Below are 19,422 nucleotides of genomic sequence, written 5' to 3' on the forward strand. Positions count from 1 at the left end.
GAACAGTTTTTTTTTAGCTGCCTTCTCATTCTTCTTTATCAATCGGAATCCCAAAGTATCTTGCTTGATTCAAGAACAACTCTCAAGAACAACTCTGGAACTCAGGCTTCATCCCCGAGCACCAACAACCCCTGTGAGCGCCCAGGACCTTTTTAGTGTATGCAGCCAGCACGGAGTAGTTCTGCTCGACTGTGTTTCTTTTACCTGATTGCCCACGCCGCCTGCGGTTTTATGCGCGCTGCCTATTTTGCTGTCATTTGTTATCAGTGTCATTGCACTGCCGTGGGCGGGAGACCTGCGAAAGGAATAGCACATAACTAGCCGGCATCCTTCTTCCTTGCTGTCGCTCGACAGCTTTCGTCATTTCCATTCTCATGCGGAGGCATCGCTCTTCGCTCCAGCCTGATCCCGACCCCCAAGGCAGGTCGCCCTCCTTTAGCCTGTTTCGCTCTCGGCCTTCATCTCGTGGTATGTCAAGAAGCCCACCCTCTTTCTGTGTCTTGCTATTTTAGTGCCTTCAAAGCCCAAACAAGCCACCGGTGGAGCTCTCACCGTATCGGTCAACTTGTTCCATAACGCTGCAGCTAGCCTTTCTCCTGGGTTGCCATTTTGCTTTCTCCTTCAATTCACTGCATTTGGCGCTGCGCCAACATTCTGGTGATCAATAACGACTGACCTGGTTTTCTCTTCCTCCCCTTCCTTTTCTTCTGAATAGCCGATTCTTCAACGCGACCAGGTTCTTCAGGAGGCCACTATCCGTTTAGCCGACTACATAGAACAACCCCTACTACAAATACAGCCAATAAAATCATCAGCAGCCCCAACGCTCCCTCCACCAATCGCTCGGATTCCACCGTCACTTCGCTGTTTAGCAGCTCTGGCGGGGGCACAATGGATGTCGACCGATCCCGGAATCGCAGAGATCGAACTTTTGCTGGCAGCGCATGCGCCGTTTGTGAAGAACCGTTAGAACATACCCTCCGTGGCGAGCGTATTCTGCAGTTCTCCTGCGCTCACGTTGCCCACGAAGCATGCTTTTATGAATTTATTCGGGACGTCGAGCCCCAGTATTGTCCAATCTGCTCGGCGCCTCTCGGATTAGATGCTAGCAGAAGTGGAAATGTTCTCGATCTAGGTAGGTCTTCTGCGCTCTTTGTTCGTTGCGTGAACGCCGGTATTGATGTGTTTGGAACAGAAAAAATAAGTAATCTTGTACGGTCCGTTTCCGTTGCCGAATCGCAGACGAATCGCAGTGGCCATGCACCAGCGGCATCGTGGGATAACGGAAGCAACATAGCTGGTTCTGTGAACCAAGACTATTCTAATCGGTCCTTCAGCAACAGCCGTGATGTTAGGGAACATTCTCGCATTGATAGCAGGGACGCCAGCAGCCAACGTGAGAGACTCGAGAGACTGACTCTGGGCTCGCGAAATGAAATTCTCCGTCATGACACTGGGACGGTTGGCGGCCAAACTACCTCAGACTACCAGCACGATGCTCACCAGTCATCCGTGTCGAGACGCCATGACTACGACGTACAAGCAATGGAGGTCGAGCTCGGCCCTCGCCCAGGCATCAGCAAGAACCTCATTCCGGCACCGATAGTGACAGTCCGCAGTGAATTCCCGTCCCTAAACCGTTCCCGCCAACAGCAGCCCCTCACTTGTTTGGTTACAGTCGAAGTTCCCGGAGAGAAATGGTCGCCGGACCCAGAGCAGATACGCCAGGCGCCTGGTGCTCTCCTTCCCGCAGAAGACGCCCAGTCTTTGGCTGTAAAGGCACAGGGCCTCTCTAGTCCCGATACGCACACGCAAGCGCGGTCCATCAACGAATCCGAAGACATGCTGAGTAGCATTGCAGAGGATCTCCGTCTGCGGGTCGATAATTGGCACGGGTTGGAATTCTCAAGGTATGTGTCGAAGATGTTGACGTTGTCGTAGTTGATTTTCTTTCGATGTCGTTGATATAAGGTCGCGTTTTTCTGCTGTTTCTGACCGCATTCTAGATTCGGCAAGCTGAACCTCTATGGAACAATCCGCGTGGGCAAAGATAAAAACTCATGGCAAGAGCTGGAGTGCTACCTCTTCTCTGACATGCTCATCTGTGTGAAGGAGAAAAAGGGCCGACAGCAGAGCCAGGGCCAGGCAATGTTTGAGGACCCAGTGGCCCAGCGCGCAAGCACGAGATTTACCCTCAAGGGATCGATTCTCATCAAGAAGCACCTTAAGGATCTGGAGACCATCCCTGGTAAGTCTTTTGTGTTGACCTGCATCAAAAAAGATGAAAGAAGCTGATTTGTGTATAGATGAGCTTGTTTTGACTCTAAACTTGTCTGTCAATGAACTACCGAGGTTCCACTTGAGGTTTCCAACCCTTCACCAGCTGGATATCTGGAAACGGGCTTTAGGGGATTTACAGAATGGGGGTGTGGCAACTCGCTCTGTGCATGAGGTGGAAGTTCCTCAATCTGAAGAGGATGACTACCGAATCTCGAAGACACCCAGCAAGCGGGAATCGTCTGGCTATTCGTCTTCATACGGCGCAGGAAAGTCCAGCAATACCGCTATGACGGACTACACTAGTCCAGGGCGCGAGCCTATGCCTATATCCACATTCCATGTGCCGCTCGATATTGTTGTTGTCATACCCGTCTCTTCTTCGATGCAAGGTCTCAAAATCTCCCTGCTTCGTGACACTCTACGTTTTCTTGTCCAGAGCCTTGGCCCACGAGATCGTATGGGTTTGGTTACCTTTGGCTCATCTGGCGGAGGTGTTCCTGTTGTAGGAATGACTTCAAAGACATGGAACGGCTGGGGCAAGATATTTAACTCGATTCGCCCTGTTGGCCAAAAGAGCTTACGCGCGGATGTCGTTGAGGGTGCAAACGTGGCCATGGATTTGCTAATGCAACGTAAATCATTCAATCCCGTGTCCACGATACTACTCATTAGCGATTCGCAAACAACTGATCCAGAAAGCGGTGATTTCGTCGTCTCTCGCGCTGAAGCTGCGAAGTAAGTAATTAACCGTATTATTGAACATGCATAGTCATTAACGGTCTCTCAAACTATAGGGTTGGCATCCACACTTTTGGCCTGGGCCTCACCCATAAGCCGGATGTTATGATTGAACTCTCAAGTCGAACAAAAGCATCTTACACGTACGTCAAGGATTGGATGATGCTACGAGAATGCATTGCTGGATGCCTCGGGGCATTACAATCGACCTCGCATCAAAACGTCAAATTAAAGCTGCGTTTGCCCGAGGGCTCTCCCGCGCGGTTTGTCAAGATTAGCGGTGCAATGCATACCACTAAACGCGCGACGGGAAGAGACGCAGAAGCTGTCCTGGGTGACCTGAGATTTGGAGATAAACGAGGTAAGTGTATAAGCCACCACTGACTGACCTTCACTAGATTCCTTGTTACTAACTTATTCCAACAATTACAGATGTTCTTATTCAGCTTGCAATTACCCCAGACACCTCTGTCCCCGAACATGTTCCTCAAGATCCTTGGGAAAGCATAGTTTCTGGATTAGAGGCACTTGGTGGGCCAATTGATGGTGATGACCAGCGAGTAGCGAGTATAGAAGAAGTGCCCCTGATTCAAGCTGACGTTACATACGGCGACATCTTACGTGAAGGTCACCTAACTCACTCACCAAGACCATCCCTTTTGGCAATCACCATGTTTCCACAACATCAGAAGTCAAAAAATGTTGGACGGCCTATCAGCCCTCCGATTCCCCCCCATCCTTCGATTGTCCAACGTCGTATGGAACTGCTTACATCCGATATGCTGATGAGGTCTCTTACTCTTGTGACTCGTGGTCAGCATGACCGCGCCCATCATCTTCTCACCGAAACTAGGAGTATTCTCAAGGGCCTTGGGAAGGGAGGTTTACCGCCGCTACCACCAGGAGCTATCCCGACCCCAACCCCGCGAGCAACCCTCACCCCCACGCTTACTCCTGCATCCGAGGCACACTCTCCTGGAAATTACTCCCCTCATTTCCCTGACACTCTTGATTGTCGGGCTTCCTCCCACTCACATGAAGCGCCAACCATTACCCCTGTGGCTGCTGTTGATCCTGCAATTATATCAGCATTGGATGCCGATCTTGAGGCAGCTCTGGAATGGATCACCCACCCTGCAGTTTTCAGCCGCGATTCACGCAAGGCAGTTCTCCAGGCTATCGGTGTCATTTCCTCACAACGGGGATACACGTTCCGAACCCCCTCTGAATCACTATGGGCAGAGCGCATTCCAGGAGTGAAGCGCCTAACTGAGAAGTCCCGAGAGTGGCGTGAGGCTGGTGATGAGTCCTTGGCCGAAGAATAGCCAGGTAGCAACTCCCAAACGGCTGCGGAGCACCGTTCTACCGTTGTCACCCTTTAACTTATATACTACACATACACCACCTACTATATAATGCGTAATGTTGCCCTCCGCTCTTTCATTTCTACACCCCAACTCGCCCTATACCACGGGTGTAGTTACATTTATAATTATTTATTATACCCCCATTTATACAACTATATTCTACGACGTCTACTCTGGATATATCTGACGGTGATGCCCCTTGGTTTACGCTTTCTATTTTTGCTGCTTTATTTCTAATGTTGAGAACTGGTTCGTTGTTTTTTTCGGGTTATGAGGTCGAATGTGGTTTTCTGTCTATAGTTCGTTATTGATCGATTATATATTTGCATGGCTCTGGGGTATGCTTATGTGGCGCTGGGTTGCAATCTGCTGATAGAACGAGTCAATACTGATGTTTTATATACTTGGCTCTCCATTTCCACTATTCATTCGGTCGAGCGAAAAGGTCACTTTGGCAGCTAGTATCTATACCAGAAACCCATAATGCAATAATTGAGAATTCTATCGTAGATTATAAAAATTCTTGCCTATATCATATTGTACATAAGAGACTTCGAAACAATCAACTGCCTCTTAACCCTGTCTTAAAACACATGCTTCCCATACCCTACATAACAACGTGGGAAAGCAAAGCAAATAAACCAACACGGTGGGCCTAGTAATACAAGCAGCAAGCCAGCCTGAAACAAAGATATAGGAAACCATCAGCCCTAGTACTTAGTCCATGGTGGCAACAGCGCCCAGAGCCTTCAAAGAAGCAACAATCTTCTCGGCCTCCTCCTTGGGGACGGACTCCTTGATAACTTTGGGAACGCTTTCGACAAACTTCTTACTCTCCACGAGGGAGAGTCCAAGCATGGACTTGACTTCCTTAATAATTTTGGCCTTGGAGGCAGCATCAAAGGACTCAAGTTTGAGGTTGAACAGGGTCTTTTCTTGAGCAGCTGGGGCAGCCTCTTCTTCCTCTGCGGCAGCAGCCGGAGCAGCGGCTCCTCCAGGAGCGGCGGCAGCGAAACCGCCAACGGGCAGGTCGGGAATGTTAAGGCGAGTCTAGTAAAGGGAATCCTTGAATTAGCATTTGAAATTCCGAAGCGTGTGCGGTCGTTGTCCCTTGACCATTTTCCTTCTTGGTACGTAAAAATAGCACTATTGGACCAGAACGACCATATATGATTAAATAATCTCACCTTCAAGCTTGAAACTAAATCGGCGGTCTCGAGGAGTGTCAATTGGCTTATTTGGTCGACGATCTTAGTGATTTTTTCGCTGGTTGGTGCTGCTGGTTCGGCGGTCGTGGACTCATATCTTCTTCGCTGCGAGATGTATGATGTGCTAGCGTTCAATCGGGTGATCTGAGAGGAAGTCCGGACAGGAGCAGATGCTGAGGAGGAGAGGCGGATAGCGCTTCGGCAGCATCGAGTTGCGAAAGACATTTTTGGAGGAGTTTGTCGAAGCTTGAGGAGTGCAATTGAAAAAAATTCTATCGATGGCGGAAGACGGGCGACTGTCCGAAACGGGTGAAAACCAGAGCTTGAGGATGTGTGATTGGGCTCAATAGGCGGACTGGATATGAGCAGAGAGGGCGCGAGAAGGCTGTGTCGCTCAATTGCAAGTTTCCTGAGTCTTCTGGATAGAAAAATATTCCGTCTTGATATAATTTGATGCTGTGAGCGAAAGTCTGTTAGACCATCACGTGACCGTTTTTGAACGCTATGGCAGTTAGACCTAAAAGGGAAACATTGCAACGACAAAACGACCATTCAACCAAGGCATTGAAAGCTCAAGGGGCTTGCAGGTCTTATACCCACAGAGGTAGAGATCCACGGGTTTAAAGCAGGAGGCCTCGTTTTTGCATCACACGAATCTTGGACTTTTATTCGTTAATGGCCAATTAACTACGACATGAAGGCCTGATGATTAATTAAAAGATCTATTGAACGTAAACATTGCCCGCCTTGGGCGAAGATGCTCATTCTATTTTCAACCAACAATACTGAATCATATGCCTCGTATGTCAGTAGTTTAATCTTCATCCCAGTTAGGGTTTTGACCCGGTGGCTTAGGGCCACCCGCCTGTCTGGCGACAATAATTTGGTCGACACTGAGAATTGTTCGTGCAGATTCAGAACCAAGTCTGATGGCCCAGGACTTGGAAACAAGAAGGTCGAGAATTTCCTCCTCCATGGCATCGATGGTTCCGGATGGGGATGAGGCAAGAACATCGACACCGGTGGTCCAAGTGGGATCCTCTTCTTCAGAGCTCTCATCTTCCTCCTCGTCATCATCTTCATCATCATCCTCCGACTCCTTAGCTGTCTCTTGGTGAGCGGTATACAGCCTCGACAGCACTTCGGTGGCGTTGAGACCGGCCGATTCAGCAAGTGTTCGAGGGATGACCTCAAAGGCTTCCGCATACTTTCGAATGGCGTGCTGGGCAAGACCGGGGGTTCTATCAGCAAACTGGGTGAGCCGTTCAATAAGCTGCATCTCGGTGGCTCCGGCACCAGGCACCAGTCGTGGATCCTTGGCCACGGCCTTTACTGCATTCACGCCGTCATCAATGGCGCGCTCAACATCTTCCAGGTAGTTTTGGGTTGCTCCTCGGAGAATGATGGTGGAAGTACGACTAACAGAACCGGCATCTTCTTGTCTGAAAATCGTTACACGGTCACCACCGATCTCCATGGTCTCAACAATATCAACATTTCCCATCTCATCTGGCATAGGGGCACCAAGACGGGCGAGGGGAGTGGCTCCAATAACACGGCATAATCTGCGTAGTTCAAACTTGGACATAACCTTTATCACAAGAATATTGAATCGATTCAGGTAGTGAAGCGCCAGTTCTCCAACGGTGGAGCCAGCAACAACAACGCGGAGGCCTGAATCGTAAAGTTCCTTAATAGCAGCTTCAAGGCGGCTCTCTTCTCCTTTTGTGAAGTCAAGCATCTCCTTTGCATTGTGTAGAAGGACCGTTCCCTTGGTTTCTGTTTGGGATATATCGATCGGGCAGCTGAAGACACCAACTTTCGCCTTCTTGGCCTTCTTAATGGAGCCTTCTGGTTCACGAGCGAAGACCATACCCTTAACAACACGCGATTGCTCCAAGCTTCCTCCCATAATTTTAACCACACGGACGTTGTCGACGTTAAAGTTGGCGGGGTTCTTTGGGAGAACGGCCAAAACGGCCTCGGCCACAAGGGGGGCAAGGATATCTTCAGATCCAGACTGCTTGCTTCCAATAACTGTTTTTAGTGCTTTCCCAAGCTCAGGAGCGGAGCGCATTTCCTTTAATCTATCCACTTCGAGTTCTACAGATTATATTGTTAGCAAACAGGCAGCCACCGCAATCAAAGAAAACGCTTCCAAAGCAGGCAATATCATATAATACTGTAAACAGCAGATGACTATGCTCAAGAGGGAACCCGAAAAATCTTACCATCTAAAGTACTGAGAGCAAAGCCCTGTGCAATCTCGTACCCCTGAACGATATCACTCGTCTTCAACCCCATTCGTAGGAGATCCTCCGCCTTTCGTAGAAGCTCGCCAGCGAGGATAATAACCATATTTGTAGCATCTCCCATCTCAGCCTCTTGTTGCTGACTGGCCATAACTAGGAGTTTGGCAGCAGGGTGAACAACATCCAGCTCTCGGAGGATTGTGGCGGCATCAGATGTAAGAATCATCTTCTGCAGGTGGTTGATAACAATCTTATTACGGCCATGGGGTCCGAGAGAGGTCTGGACAGTTTGAGCAATGGCTCTGCATGCCTCAATGTTGCGAATAACGGCGCCATCTTCAGAGTCGTGGCTGTATAAACAGTTAGTGGGCATGCTACCTAACGCACATATCCAGCCAAAGCTCGCAAACAAAAAATATACAGATAGCTCAGAGATTGAAATGAACGTACCTCTGGTAGCCTTGCTTAAACAGGCCAGCATTGGGCGCCTTGGGAATCGTCAACGACATCGCTCGTGTTTGTCTGCTGAATCTGTGTCAAACCGTGGGTTGTGCTTCGTCTGTCTGCTGCCGCTGCTTCTGGCTGTCTTCCCCCTCGTCCCTCTTTTTGTCGCTTTCACTAGATTATTTCCCTAAGCTTCGTCTAGGGAAGTTTGCACTGTTTGTCAGCCTGATGACATAAGCAGGAAAATGGCCCAACAACTTTCTGCGGCCGAAACAAACTGAACGACCTCAACAAGTCCTTTGCGCTTCTCTCGCTCGACCATCTCCAATCTCCCTGTTGCTGTCTGCTGCTCGTCGATACAGCAATATCTAACCGCCAATTGAGATGTTCTCGAGAATTATCCGGACCCGTGGCGTCGCCCAAGTGGGCAGACAGCCGGCAACACAGCTGTTTCGCCGCTCTGTGACCACGGACGCTGCTTCTGCTCACGCGGAGGATATTCCAGCTGTATGCATATCAGGCCTGCCAATTGAGCGGATATAGACCGGTAGAAAGAGTGCTAACAGATCATTTGCCGGATTGCAGGAAGATGACAAGCCATTCTCCGTCAAACTCTCCGACGAGAGCTTCGAGACTTACGAACTCGACCCTCCACCATACACCTTGAAGACGACCAAGAAAGAGCTCAAGCAGATGTACTATGACATGGTATCGATAAGGTAAATATGCATCGGCTCCTTTTGGCACGCGATATATGGGGCATGTCTAACGTTTAATTTCTTTGCCCAGACGTATGGAGATGGCTGCGGATCGACTTTACAAGGAGAAGAAGATTCGAGGATTCTGCCACTTGTCGACTGGCCAGGAAGCCGTTGCTACTGGTATCGAACACGCCATTACCCCAGACGACAAGCTCATTACTGCCTACCGATGCCACGGATTTGCCATGATGCGTGGTGGTACCGTTCGCTCGATCATCGGCGAGCTGCTCGGTCGCCGTGAGGGAATTGCCTACGGAAAGGGAGGATCTATGCATATGTTTGCTAAGAACTTCTTTGGTGGTAACGGAATTGTCGGCGCTCAGGTGCCCGTCGGTGCTGGTCTTGCCTTTGCTCAGCAGTACAATGGCGAGGCAAACACCACCGTCTGTCTGTACGGTGATGGAGCATCTAACCAGGGCCAAGTTTTTGAGGCCTTTAACATGGCTAAGCTATGGAACCTCCCTGTCATGTTTGGCTGTGAGAGTACGTTTGAGACCGCGTTTTATTTATCGTTTAGTATGCCATGTTGTGACCGTACTGACACTTTTGACATCTAGACAACAAATACGGAATGGGAACCGCTGCCAACCGCTCTTCCGCTCTAACCGACTACTACAAGCGAGGACAGTATATCCCTGGTATCAAGGTCAACGGAATGGACGTTCTTGCTATCAAGGCTGCTGTCCAGTATGGCCGTGAGTACACCGTCAGCGGCCAAGGCCCTCTAGTCTTCGAGTACGTCACCTACAGATACGGTGGCCACTCCATGTCCGACCCCGGCACTACCTACCGTACCCGTGAAGAAATCCAGCGTATGCGCAGCACCAACGACCCCATTGCGGGACTCAAGCAGAAGCTTCTTGACTGGAACATCACCTCCGAAGAGGAGCTCAAGGCCATTGACAAGGACGCCAGGTCGATGGTTGACGAGGAAGTTGCCATTGCTGAGAAGATGCCTGTTCCAGACGCTACTTCGCGTATCTTGTTCGAAGACATCTACGTCCGTGGCAGCGAGCCCAAATGGATGCGTGGCCGCACCGCCGACGAGACCTTCTACTACTAAATTACGCACCTTCGCGCCCACACACGCACACTCTTCTTCCGCTTCCTTTCCTATTCCCTTCCCAACCTTCTCTCCCTACACATTGGGTTGTTGTGGTTCATCCAGTCTTCCCTCTGTGCTGTACCACTGATTCCTTTCTTTACGTGTGTAATTTAGATTCAAAATAAGCGTCCTACGAACCCTTTTCCATTTCCTTCATCGCTCTCCGACTACCTCTTTCTTTTTCCCATTTCCCCTTTTTCTATGCCCCCTTTAACATCTTTCACCTCCATGATATATACACCTATCTCATTACCCTTGTACTTTTTGATTCTTGATTACCACATAGCTACTCAGATGGGGATTAGATCGGGAACAAATGCTGAATCAGATCCTTCTTGATCGCTCTTCATATCTATTTAAATCCTAGTCCTAGCCCTATACCATCCAGACCAACCAACCAACCAACCAAGCCGCTCACTAACAATTAACTAAATGTTTCGACAAACAACAAGAGGGCCAAGGAGAGAGGTAAAGAGAGAAGAAATGAGAGTAGAATTGGGCCCGTCGTGCTGTAATTTTTTTTTTTTGGTGTCAGGCCCAATCTACTCCATCTGAGCCCATTCCGATTCCAGTCCCAATATATCAAAAAGGAAAACAAGGAAAAAAAGGTGAACATGGAAATCAGCAAGGAAAAGAAATGTCTAATATCGTTCCCCCATTTTTTGCACACGATCACAATCACAATCGTGGGAAAGCAGTGGTGTGTGTGTAGTTTTATAGGTACAGTTATCCATCATGGTTTTTCATGGCGTTAGAATGAAAAAACAAGTATGGAAGCGCAGAGGAAAACAGACGCTAGAAGAACAACGCAAAGCAATTTGACCATAAAGAATCAAACGAGGTGCGGAAGGACGGGGGAAGAAGGGCGAAGAAGATGAAAAGTAAAGGTGAGAGTGAAATTCGAGATAAAACCGAGGTCCTTCCAGAGAAATGTAAGCCATACCCTTGAAACACAGTAAATGGAATAAGCCGGCAAAATGAGTAGCCCCTTTAATGTGAATAGTAGAGACAGAGAGAAGTTCCCGATAGACAAATGGCGTATGGATGCAAGGGTAAGTAAGATGTGAAAAGCGTAGGATAAGGGGTAAGGAGCTGAGGATGGAGTATAGCAGCAAGGGCAAAAGGGAAAAGGCCCGGCCCAGCAGTAAATAAAACCCTATTTTTTGAGGTATAAGAGCAGGAAAAGCCACATTCCAAAATGCAAAGGATAACGTGATAGATAGGCGGATATCAAATATCGCCAGGTAACCAAAATAAAAAATGACGACGATAATATAAAAAGTAGACAGATAGGGGAGAACTCAGTCAAATCATTTCATGAAACGCTGGTCATTCAGCAAGCTGAGGATCATTTCTTGAGTTCGTTGCACGGCAGTAATTTTCTCCTCAAGCTGTAGACGGTCCTTCTCCAACTGCTCACGAAACTCGGCCCGTAGCTCGGAGCGGATCTGGTCTATGGTTGAGACAGATATGGACTGAGCAACGGCGGATGCGGCAGCAGAGACATCGGCCATATAAACATCTGTTAGGTTGCCGTTGGCTGTAGGGGCTCCGCTGACACCAGTGACGGGTACGCCGGCGTTAGCTGGGTTGGAGCCACGAGGACCGGGGCCGCCTTGATGAGGGTGATGTTGTTGGTGAGTATCTGGTATGGAGACGGAGACGGGGATGGAAGGAGAGTTGAAAGGGCGGCGAGCAGAGGAGTTTTCGGCAGCGGACATTAACATGGCGGTGGAAGGGGAGAGGTTTGGATGTCGGGATATAGCTGCTTTGGGAGTATTATTGAGACGCGAGATAGCTTTGAGAGTTGCTGCGGAGACATTGTTTGGATCCGTTTGTGGAGAGGAAGAAGAGGGATTGCTAGCTGTTGGGGCGATGAGGTCCGGGGTAGCTGTGTTAACCGGGTGGGCGTGGGGATGTTCCGCACCATTGTTGGTAGGGGTGCCGTTGAACATGGTTCCAAATCCCATGGGAAGCTGTATTTCGGCTTGTTGCTGCTGAGGAGTATGTTGCTGTGACTGTTGCTGGGTTGCAGGAGGTGGTTGAGGCGTAGGAGTTTGGTGGTTGGGAGTCTCTAGACTTGCACCGTCGACTGCCATAGATTTCCTCTTTCGACCTCTCTTGCCTTGCTTTGCACTTATTCGCTCCGTCTCTTGCTGTTGGAACCGCTTCCAGACTGGAACCCAAGCGTCCACGGCCGCACTCCAAGCTGCGTCTGCCTGGTCATCCCCCCGTTTCCCGCCCATACCGCTTAGAAACTTGATGCGTTGCTGTGTGACGAATTCGACTTTTCGGCGGACACTGTGCCATGAATACGGATGGCCCTCTATCCGGTTGAATTCCAAGGTTATGGCCATCCACCATTCACAGAGCTTGTTACGCTCGCCAAAGGTCTCTGCGTGACGATTACATATTTCGAATAACGCGGTTTCTTCGCGAGTTGTAAGCCGTTTGCCATGTTTCCGCGGTGCATTGCCTTCAAGGGCTGCTATTTCGGCGTCGTTTTCTTCTTGTGGAACAGTTGCGGGTACTGGAACCGGTACAGAACGCTCCCAAGCCGGCTGGGAGGCTGAAGACTGTTGTGACGGTTGTTGCGCTTGTTGTTGCTGTTGCTGCTGCTGCTGCTGCTGCTGAACTTGTTGTTGCTGCTGTTGTTGCTGCGCTGCCGCTGCTGCCGCCGCTACCTGTTGTTGCTGCTGCTGAGGTTGGGGAGCGGGTGTTTGGGTATGCCTTTGTTGCTGTTGATGTTTTCGTTTTTGATTCTGGTGCTGCGCCTGCGCATGTACATGTTGCTGTAAGCTGTGTTGTTGCTGAGCTTGCTGCTGGTCTTGGTGGTGTTTTTGCTGGGGAGTAGGTTGTGCCTGCGGTGTTTGGTGGTGTTGTTGTTGTTGCTGCTGCTGTTGCTGCTGGGCCTGTTGTTGCTGCTGCTGCTGAACTTGTTGCTGCTGATGCCTCTGCCGTTGATGATGGTTTTGAAGATGCTGTTGGTGTTGGAGGTGTTGTTGCGGTAATTGGTGAGGATGTTGCTGAGGCTGAGGCTGTGGATGCTGTTGCTGGGAGAGAGAATGAGTCAACTGGTGTGAATGCTGCCGAGATATGGCCTGCTGCTGTTGTTGATGGTGATGTTGCTGTTGTTGTTGCTGCTGCTGCTGTTGTTGCTGCTGCTGCTGCTGAGCTTGCGAGTGAGGCTGATGATGTTGTTTCTGCTGTGAGATATGATGCTGTTGTTGTTGCTGTTGCTGCTGCCGCCGTCGAGCAGCAGCCTGATGCTGTCCATGTCCATCATGCGGCCCCCGAACACCCGATAAATGCAATTCCTGCCCGTGCAGCACGACCTTCCCGTCCGCGTCCTGATCCGTAAACGGGTTCTCCCTTAGGCTGGGGCTTTCCGACGCCGTCACGTCTCCACCACCGTGCTGCTGCGGCTGCTGCTGTTGCTGCTGGTGGTGGTGCTGGCCCGGATGATGATGTTGCTGCGGCTGCTGCTGCGGCTGTTGCTGTTGCGGCTGCGGCGTCGGTACCGGCTCGTGGTGCGGCGTAGGAATGGGATAGTTAACTGTAGCAGGCTGGCGGAGGGTCGAGATGGGCGGGAGAGGAAGCGCGCTGCTCAGCGGCCTCCCAGGCGCCGCGTTCAGCCATTGATTGTGGCCCTGCTGCTGCTGCTGCTGTTGCTGCTGCTGCTGATGGTGCTGCTGACGGGACGAGAGAGTAGGACCTGGCGGGGCGGTAGGGTCGACAGCCCAATTGAACATGTATAGAGCCGTGGACGGGACGAGCGAAAGCGACGAGACGCCAGCGGCGAAGGCAAAGACGGGCAAAGAACAACAACAACCACAAACCGTAGCAGGGGAAAAGGCAAAAAGAAAGAAGAAAGTCCCAGCAGGGGAGAGAGAACGGGAAACGAAGGAAAAGAAACAAACGAGGGAAGACAAACGGACGAGGAAAGGCAAGAGGAAGAGAGAATCACTCGGGGGCTGCTGGCGTTCGGTCTCTTCTCTGCGTTTGGCCCTGGAGAACTTTTTCCGTCACTTTTTCCCGTCTCGTCTTGTCGTGGTCTGGATGAGTTGAAACTTCGCGATGTTCGTCTTTCTTTTTTCCTTTTTTTTTTTGGCGGCAAAAAAGTGTCAAGGTAAGGTTATTATTAAAGATATGGAGTCTGGCTCGTCCCTTTCGTCTTTTCGTTCTTCCTCCTCGTCTTGCTTCTTCCCTCTGCCTTTGCGTCCGCTCGGTTTTCTCCTGGGGTTGCCTTAATTCCTCTTTCTTTTCTTTTTTCCCTCCCTGGCTCGGTTCTGCTTGGGTCGGCGGTTCGTTCCTCTCTCGTTTTATAAGGCGTCTTCGTCTCAGGCGCGACAGGGGAAGGTCATGAAGGGCCAGCGAGAGAGGAGAGAGCGGCGTGTTGCACTCGAGGACGGCGATGATAGCGATGGATAAAAGAGAATCCTCTCTCTGGGCTGCTTCTTCTTCTTCGTCTTCTTCCTTTTTTTTGCTTCCGTCTTTTGCTTTTTTGCGCGACGGTGGGATTATTTGCTTTTGCGAAGGAGAATAGGGCCCCTGGTAGGCAAGGCGAGAACCGTTGAGCTTCGGTCGGCTCGTCTGTCTGTCTGTGTGTCTGTGTGGCTGTCTGGATGCCTGGCCTGGCCTGACTTTGACTATCTGACTCTGTCTCTGGCCGTCTGCTCGTGTCTGGCGTTGAAGGACGCGGTGGTGATGTCGGTGTTGTTGACGCTTGACGTTGTTGACAGTCAGAGGTTAGATGTTGTTGTTAGATGTTGTTGTGGTCGAAGTTCGCTGGCGCCGCCGAAAAAAAGTCGGTTTTTCCCTTGATGCTCAGCCCGAAAAAGCGACGGGCGACAGTAAGCGGGAAGAGGGAAAGGTCGCTGGCTGCTACGAGCTGAGCCACCGCGACACAGTAGACGGACGCAGCAGGTCCTGCGAGCCCTTAATAGGCGGGAGGCAGACTGGCCGGTGGGAGAAAGGGGAGGGCTACAGACGGCGGACTGGAAGCAGGAGAAGGTAGATGAAGGTAGGAAGAAGCTATGGTACATGTCCTCGTTCTGTCTAGAATGAATAGATCTATATATGATAGTATTATTACAGGCAGCGTTGAACCCTCAGCGCCGGCGGAGGTACCACGCAAAGGCAGCACGGCCAATGGTTTCGTTGTAAGGGGTTGGCACCTCTGCCATGCCAGGGCGAGCCACGGGATGCCGCAGGTAGACGGCCGCGCAGATGTTGTGGTTGACCTCCAGGTAGCGTGGCACAAAGGCAAAGGGGCTCATGTAGTCGCGAGGCCGCCAGGGAGTGGCATATGGCTTCGTGCTGTCGATGGGGTTTTCGTGGATCTCCTCTAGGGCGCGCTTGAGGGCCTTCAGGTCACTGGCAGAGTAGTCTGCCAGCTCGACGTCGGACAGGGACGCGGCGAGATCATCGACCTGGTTGGAGGCAGTGCTGTCGTTGTTTTTGGCAGTGTTCGTTGTGGTGGTGGTAGTGGTGGTGGTGTTGTTATTAGTGGCAGTCGTAGAGGTGGCATCAGCATTAGGGGTAGATGAAGGAGAGGGAGTAGTGGATGTTGATTCAGTGGCAGCGGCCTGTTCTGCCTTTTTAGCTGCGGCCTTTTGCGCAGCCTCAGCCGCCCGCTTAGTGTCCTCGTCTATCAGGTTCTTCAGGGCGAGGAACTGGGCCTCCAGGTTGTCTGTCATGGTCGTGGTCGTGGATGACCGGGAGAGCACCTGCTTGATGGACCGCTGGAAAGCACGGATGGCTTGTCTTCTCTTGGCCGGGAGCAGGTCCTTTGACGACGCCATGATCCCCTTGGCTCCAGAGAGCATCTCCTTCAGCATCTGCCGTGGGTCTTCGTCCTCCTTGCTCTCCTCCTTCTTCTGCTTGTCATTGCTTTTGGCCTCCTCTGCCTCCCCTTCTTTCTCCTCCTCCTTCGACTTGGCACCCATTCGTCGTCTTAGGCGACCTGCACGACGCAGGCTCTTGTCCTTGGGTGCTCCGGTTGCATACATCACTCGCTCGGGGTCAACCTGGAACATGTCTCCGGGGTTCAACAGGTATCCTGGATATTGCATCTACCACACGTTAGATCCTCAAGTTACGTTACTTGGAAAGACCGTTTTCTAAGAGAAACGGTCCAATATGGCATCAATAGACCAACCTTCTTGCCATTGACCGTCACGCCTCCGTGGATGACAAACTGCCTTGCCTGTCTGGTACTGCTAGCAAACATAGCACGGAATATAGCAACATCCAGTCTCCGCTCCAGTGGTGCAAATGTCATCAGCATGTACGGTGTCTCTGGAACCTGACGGGTTTTGCCGCGCTCCACAAGCCCTGAACCACGGCCAGCAGCCTGTGCTGCGCCATCATTGCGAGAAAGGTCTGCGGGCTCCATGGGCACAACTGCTCGTAGCCGGCGAGAGAACATGCGCTCCCATTGACTCTCCCGGACCTGTTCACCGTGGTATGCGCGGGCAAGTGACTTGGCTGACCATTTCTGCTGGAAGAAGGTCCTTGACTTTGTGTACGGCGCGCGGACTTGGGTGATGTTGAACAGATTGTACTTGCTCCAGGACTGGCGGATTTTCTACCAAGAAAATGTAATATTAGCAGCCATCCATTGCAAGCTCCCGGTGGGTATAGCTATGAAGAACAAACCGGTTTCCGGAGGTAGCTCGTCGCCTTATTCCTCATCTTGACGTCTCTCTGTATGTGAATGTGTGTGTGTGTGTCTGCGTCTGTCTTCCTGTCCTGCGCCTGGTATCTTCAGCGTCGTCTTTTTGATTTCCTCTTTTAGCTCCATCCATCTTTTTTTCGGTAGTCACGTGCATCTCAATCACGTGAATATATCGGCATAACGATTTTCCTTAATTACTAATAACCCCCACTTTCTTTCGCTCTCAGCCAATCACCATTAGCAACTCAAACCTCGCTTAGCATTAGTCATCTATCACGTGCTACCTTTGTCTATATAAACACCTTCCGCCCGCCCAACTTCTTCGAAATTTTTTCTTCTTTTCTCTTTCTTTCTTCATACTTACCTTGTTTGGGCTGGCGCGATCAAAAAGGCGCTTCGCCGTGGAAAGGCTCCTACATTGCACAGCGTGGAGAGCCTTGCCACTCAACATCCTTCGGGGTTTTGACAGGCATATTCTTTGGCACCTTCCTGGACTCAGGTCCTACCATCTTTTCATTGTCTCTGCGCTTTACGTGCTGTTTCAAAGAAGAGTTTGACGTCTTGCGTAGTTATATGTAGTCTGGTAATATGCTCTTAATTGGCCAAGTTTTGCTGCCCAAGTACCTATCTCACCATGCATCAACTAGGACGGCAGTTTGTGCGGTGCTACTCTTCTGCCTCTGCTTCGAGAGTGCCTTTAGCCTACACGCTGCACAAACCGCGAGGCAGGACACACCATGTCAGCCGTCCACCCATCGTCTTCATGCATGGCCTTTTTGGCTGCAGGAAGAATAACAGAAGCATGAGCAAGTCGGTCTCTCCTTCATGGCTTATGGCGGTCGAATACCACTGCTGACCAGCTGCTTGTAGAGTCCTGGCTTCCGATCTGGGAACATCAGTCTACGCTGTTGTATGTCTTAGCTGCCCAGACAGTTATTGAGTCGTCCCTTTGCTAACTGTGAAAAGGACCTTCGTAACCATGGAGACTCCCTTCATCATCCGAAGCATGATTACACCGAGCTCGCCCTTGATGTGGAGCAATTCATTCACGAACACAGCCTGCGTGATGCCATCCTCATCGGCCACTCCATGTATGCTCTAAACTAGCTGCTAAAATTCTATCTCATGACACAGAATTAACAAAATTAACGAAAAATATATAACTTACTTAGGGGCGCCAAAACAGCCTTGACTCTTGCTCTACGCTCTCCCTCCTTAGTGTCGAGCGTCGTTGCTATAGATAACGGGCCAATTCGTTTGCCTTTAACTGACGACTTTCCACGCTACATCAGGGGCATGAGACATATTCAGTCACAGGCTACTCCCGTCTCCTCCTTGTCCCAGGCTGACTCGCTCCTCTCACAATATGAGCCGGACCCTGCCATCCGTCTCTTCCTTCTGACGAACCTAGCAAAGAAAGCTGGCCAGGACCACCTGCACTTCCGGGTGCCGCTAGATATACTCTCGTCATCGTTGGATGCTCTGGGGGATTTCCCGTACATCGACCCTCAGGAAACTCAGTTTGAGAAGCCAGCTTTAATCGTCAGAGCAACCAGGAGTCATTACCTGCCGGACCACTCTAAAGAACTCATGCATAAATTCTTTCCAGACCTTAAGTTGGTAGATTTTGACTGCGGGCATTGGGTCATTACTGAGAAACCGCATGAGTTTAGACAGGGTATGTTTTTATCCTTTGTTTTAACGGTTGTATATAGTTCGATACTAACACAAATGGCCTTCTTTTAGTTGCCGTTGACTTTATACGGGACTCTGTATTGTCTACGCCATAGTTGATCTTCATGAAGTTTGGAGATTATTGTACATTAACCATATAGAATACAACCATATAGAATACATAGACACATCACCTCACATCAAAGCGCCATAATCTATCAGCATTCTCAGGCGTCATCCCTTCCGCCTCCCCCAATTCCTTTGCAGACTCCATCCACTCTGCATACGCTGCCCTGTTCACCTCTCGAGCAGCATCCCATATCTCATTCGGCATCCACCCTTCAGATCCACAATTCAGCTGTATCTTAAACCACGTTTTCAGTTTCTGCCTCGCTTCAAAGTCCTCACACTGCCTTGCATGTCTGTGCAGCTTTTCCTCATCGGGCACATACGGACAGTTTCCTGGCAGCCCCATCTCTGACCATAATGATTGCGGGTCCAAGAACTCCTGTCTGATAGCAGGTAGGTTGTGAAAGAGCAGTGAAATGATCGGAAAAGGTCGGGTTAAGGCGCATTGCTGCTCGCATTTTGGGTATCTTGCCTTTCATGATGATGTCGTATGTTTGAAGACATAACTGACACTGGGAATTAGGTTGAGTGCGTAACCTTAATCTTATGAGTCACGTGTAACCTAGTTAACGTTAATTTTGGCTAAGCTCAGGAACTAGCGCGTGTTGCCGGCGGCTAACTCACCTTGGCGCGCAAGTTAATCTTTCGGGAAGCCGCTTGGTTCGGGGACAGATACGAATATCTGGAGGCTGATTTACAATTACGGATACCAAAATAGATAGCAGATAGCCTAAAACTCACAGAGGCTCATTCGCTACATTCTAGTCACATCAACCCTAGTTAAA

The 19,422-nt window shown here is 50.3% G+C and overlaps 8 protein-coding genes across 8 annotated transcripts; 3 read left to right on the plus strand and 5 right to left on the minus strand.

The window, feature by feature from the left end:
• Positions 1-891: 891 nt before the first annotated feature.
• Positions 892-4,343, plus strand: MGYG_06430 (von Willebrand RING finger domain-containing protein; the record flags this gene model as incomplete). Its single annotated transcript, XM_003171838.1, has 6 exons — positions 892-1,135; positions 1,196-1,910; positions 2,007-2,248; positions 2,307-3,015; positions 3,075-3,379; positions 3,451-4,343. 6 exons carry the CDS (start codon positions 892-894, stop codon positions 4,341-4,343), a joined length of 3,108 nt encoding a protein of 1,035 aa, XP_003171886.1.
• A 759-nt stretch (positions 4,344-5,102) lies between these two features.
• MGYG_06431 (putative mitochondrial 54S ribosomal protein MNP1) lies at positions 5,103-5,818 on the minus strand (the record flags this gene model as incomplete). Its single annotated transcript, XM_003171839.1, has 2 exons — positions 5,103-5,435; positions 5,573-5,818. The coding sequence occupies 2 exons, from the start codon at positions 5,816-5,818 to the stop codon at positions 5,103-5,105; spliced, it is 579 nt and encodes a 192-aa protein (XP_003171887.1).
• A 589-nt stretch (positions 5,819-6,407) lies between these two features.
• On the minus strand, positions 6,408-8,354 carry MGYG_06432 (T-complex protein 1 subunit theta; the record flags this gene model as incomplete). Its single annotated transcript, XM_003171840.1, has 3 exons — positions 6,408-7,696; positions 7,825-8,195; positions 8,296-8,354. The coding sequence occupies 3 exons, from the start codon at positions 8,352-8,354 to the stop codon at positions 6,408-6,410; spliced, it is 1,719 nt and encodes a 572-aa protein (XP_003171888.1).
• Positions 8,355-8,673: 319 nt separating this feature from the next.
• Positions 8,674-10,113, plus strand: MGYG_06433 (pyruvate dehydrogenase E1 component subunit alpha; the record flags this gene model as incomplete). Its single annotated transcript, XM_003171841.1, has 4 exons — positions 8,674-8,796; positions 8,875-9,008; positions 9,079-9,533; positions 9,608-10,113. The coding sequence occupies 4 exons, from the start codon at positions 8,674-8,676 to the stop codon at positions 10,111-10,113; spliced, it is 1,218 nt and encodes a 405-aa protein (XP_003171889.1).
• A 1,352-nt stretch (positions 10,114-11,465) lies between these two features.
• MGYG_06434 (hypothetical protein) lies at positions 11,466-13,907 on the minus strand (the record flags this gene model as incomplete). Its single annotated transcript, XM_003171842.1, has 2 exons — positions 11,466-13,711; positions 13,853-13,907. 2 exons carry the CDS (start codon positions 13,905-13,907, stop codon positions 11,466-11,468), a joined length of 2,301 nt encoding a protein of 766 aa, XP_003171890.1.
• A 1,359-nt stretch (positions 13,908-15,266) lies between these two features.
• Positions 15,267-16,851, minus strand: MGYG_06435 (mitochondrial 37S ribosomal protein NAM9; the record flags this gene model as incomplete). The annotated part of the gene is made up of 3 exons (XM_003171843.1): positions 15,267-16,229; positions 16,316-16,744; positions 16,816-16,851. 3 exons carry the CDS (start codon positions 16,849-16,851, stop codon positions 15,267-15,269), a joined length of 1,428 nt encoding a protein of 475 aa, XP_003171891.1.
• Positions 16,852-17,468: 617 nt separating this feature from the next.
• Positions 17,469-18,624, plus strand: MGYG_06436 (abhydrolase domain-containing protein; the record flags this gene model as incomplete). Its single annotated transcript, XM_003171844.1, has 5 exons — positions 17,469-17,644; positions 17,705-17,744; positions 17,801-17,925; positions 18,007-18,512; positions 18,581-18,624. The coding sequence occupies 5 exons, from the start codon at positions 17,469-17,471 to the stop codon at positions 18,622-18,624; spliced, it is 891 nt and encodes a 296-aa protein (XP_003171892.1).
• A 74-nt stretch (positions 18,625-18,698) lies between these two features.
• Positions 18,699-19,116, minus strand: MGYG_06437 (hypothetical protein; the record flags this gene model as incomplete). Its single annotated transcript, XM_003171845.1, has 2 exons — positions 18,699-18,872; positions 18,961-19,116. The coding sequence occupies 2 exons, from the start codon at positions 19,114-19,116 to the stop codon at positions 18,699-18,701; spliced, it is 330 nt and encodes a 109-aa protein (XP_003171893.1).
• Positions 19,117-19,422: the final 306 nt, after the last annotated feature.

This window comes from Nannizzia gypsea, genomic scaffold, assembly GCF_000150975.2.
Source record: "Nannizzia gypsea CBS 118893 supercont1.5 genomic scaffold, whole genome shotgun sequence".
Lineage (NCBI taxonomy): Eukaryota > Fungi > Ascomycota > Eurotiomycetes > Onygenales > Arthrodermataceae > Nannizzia > Nannizzia gypsea.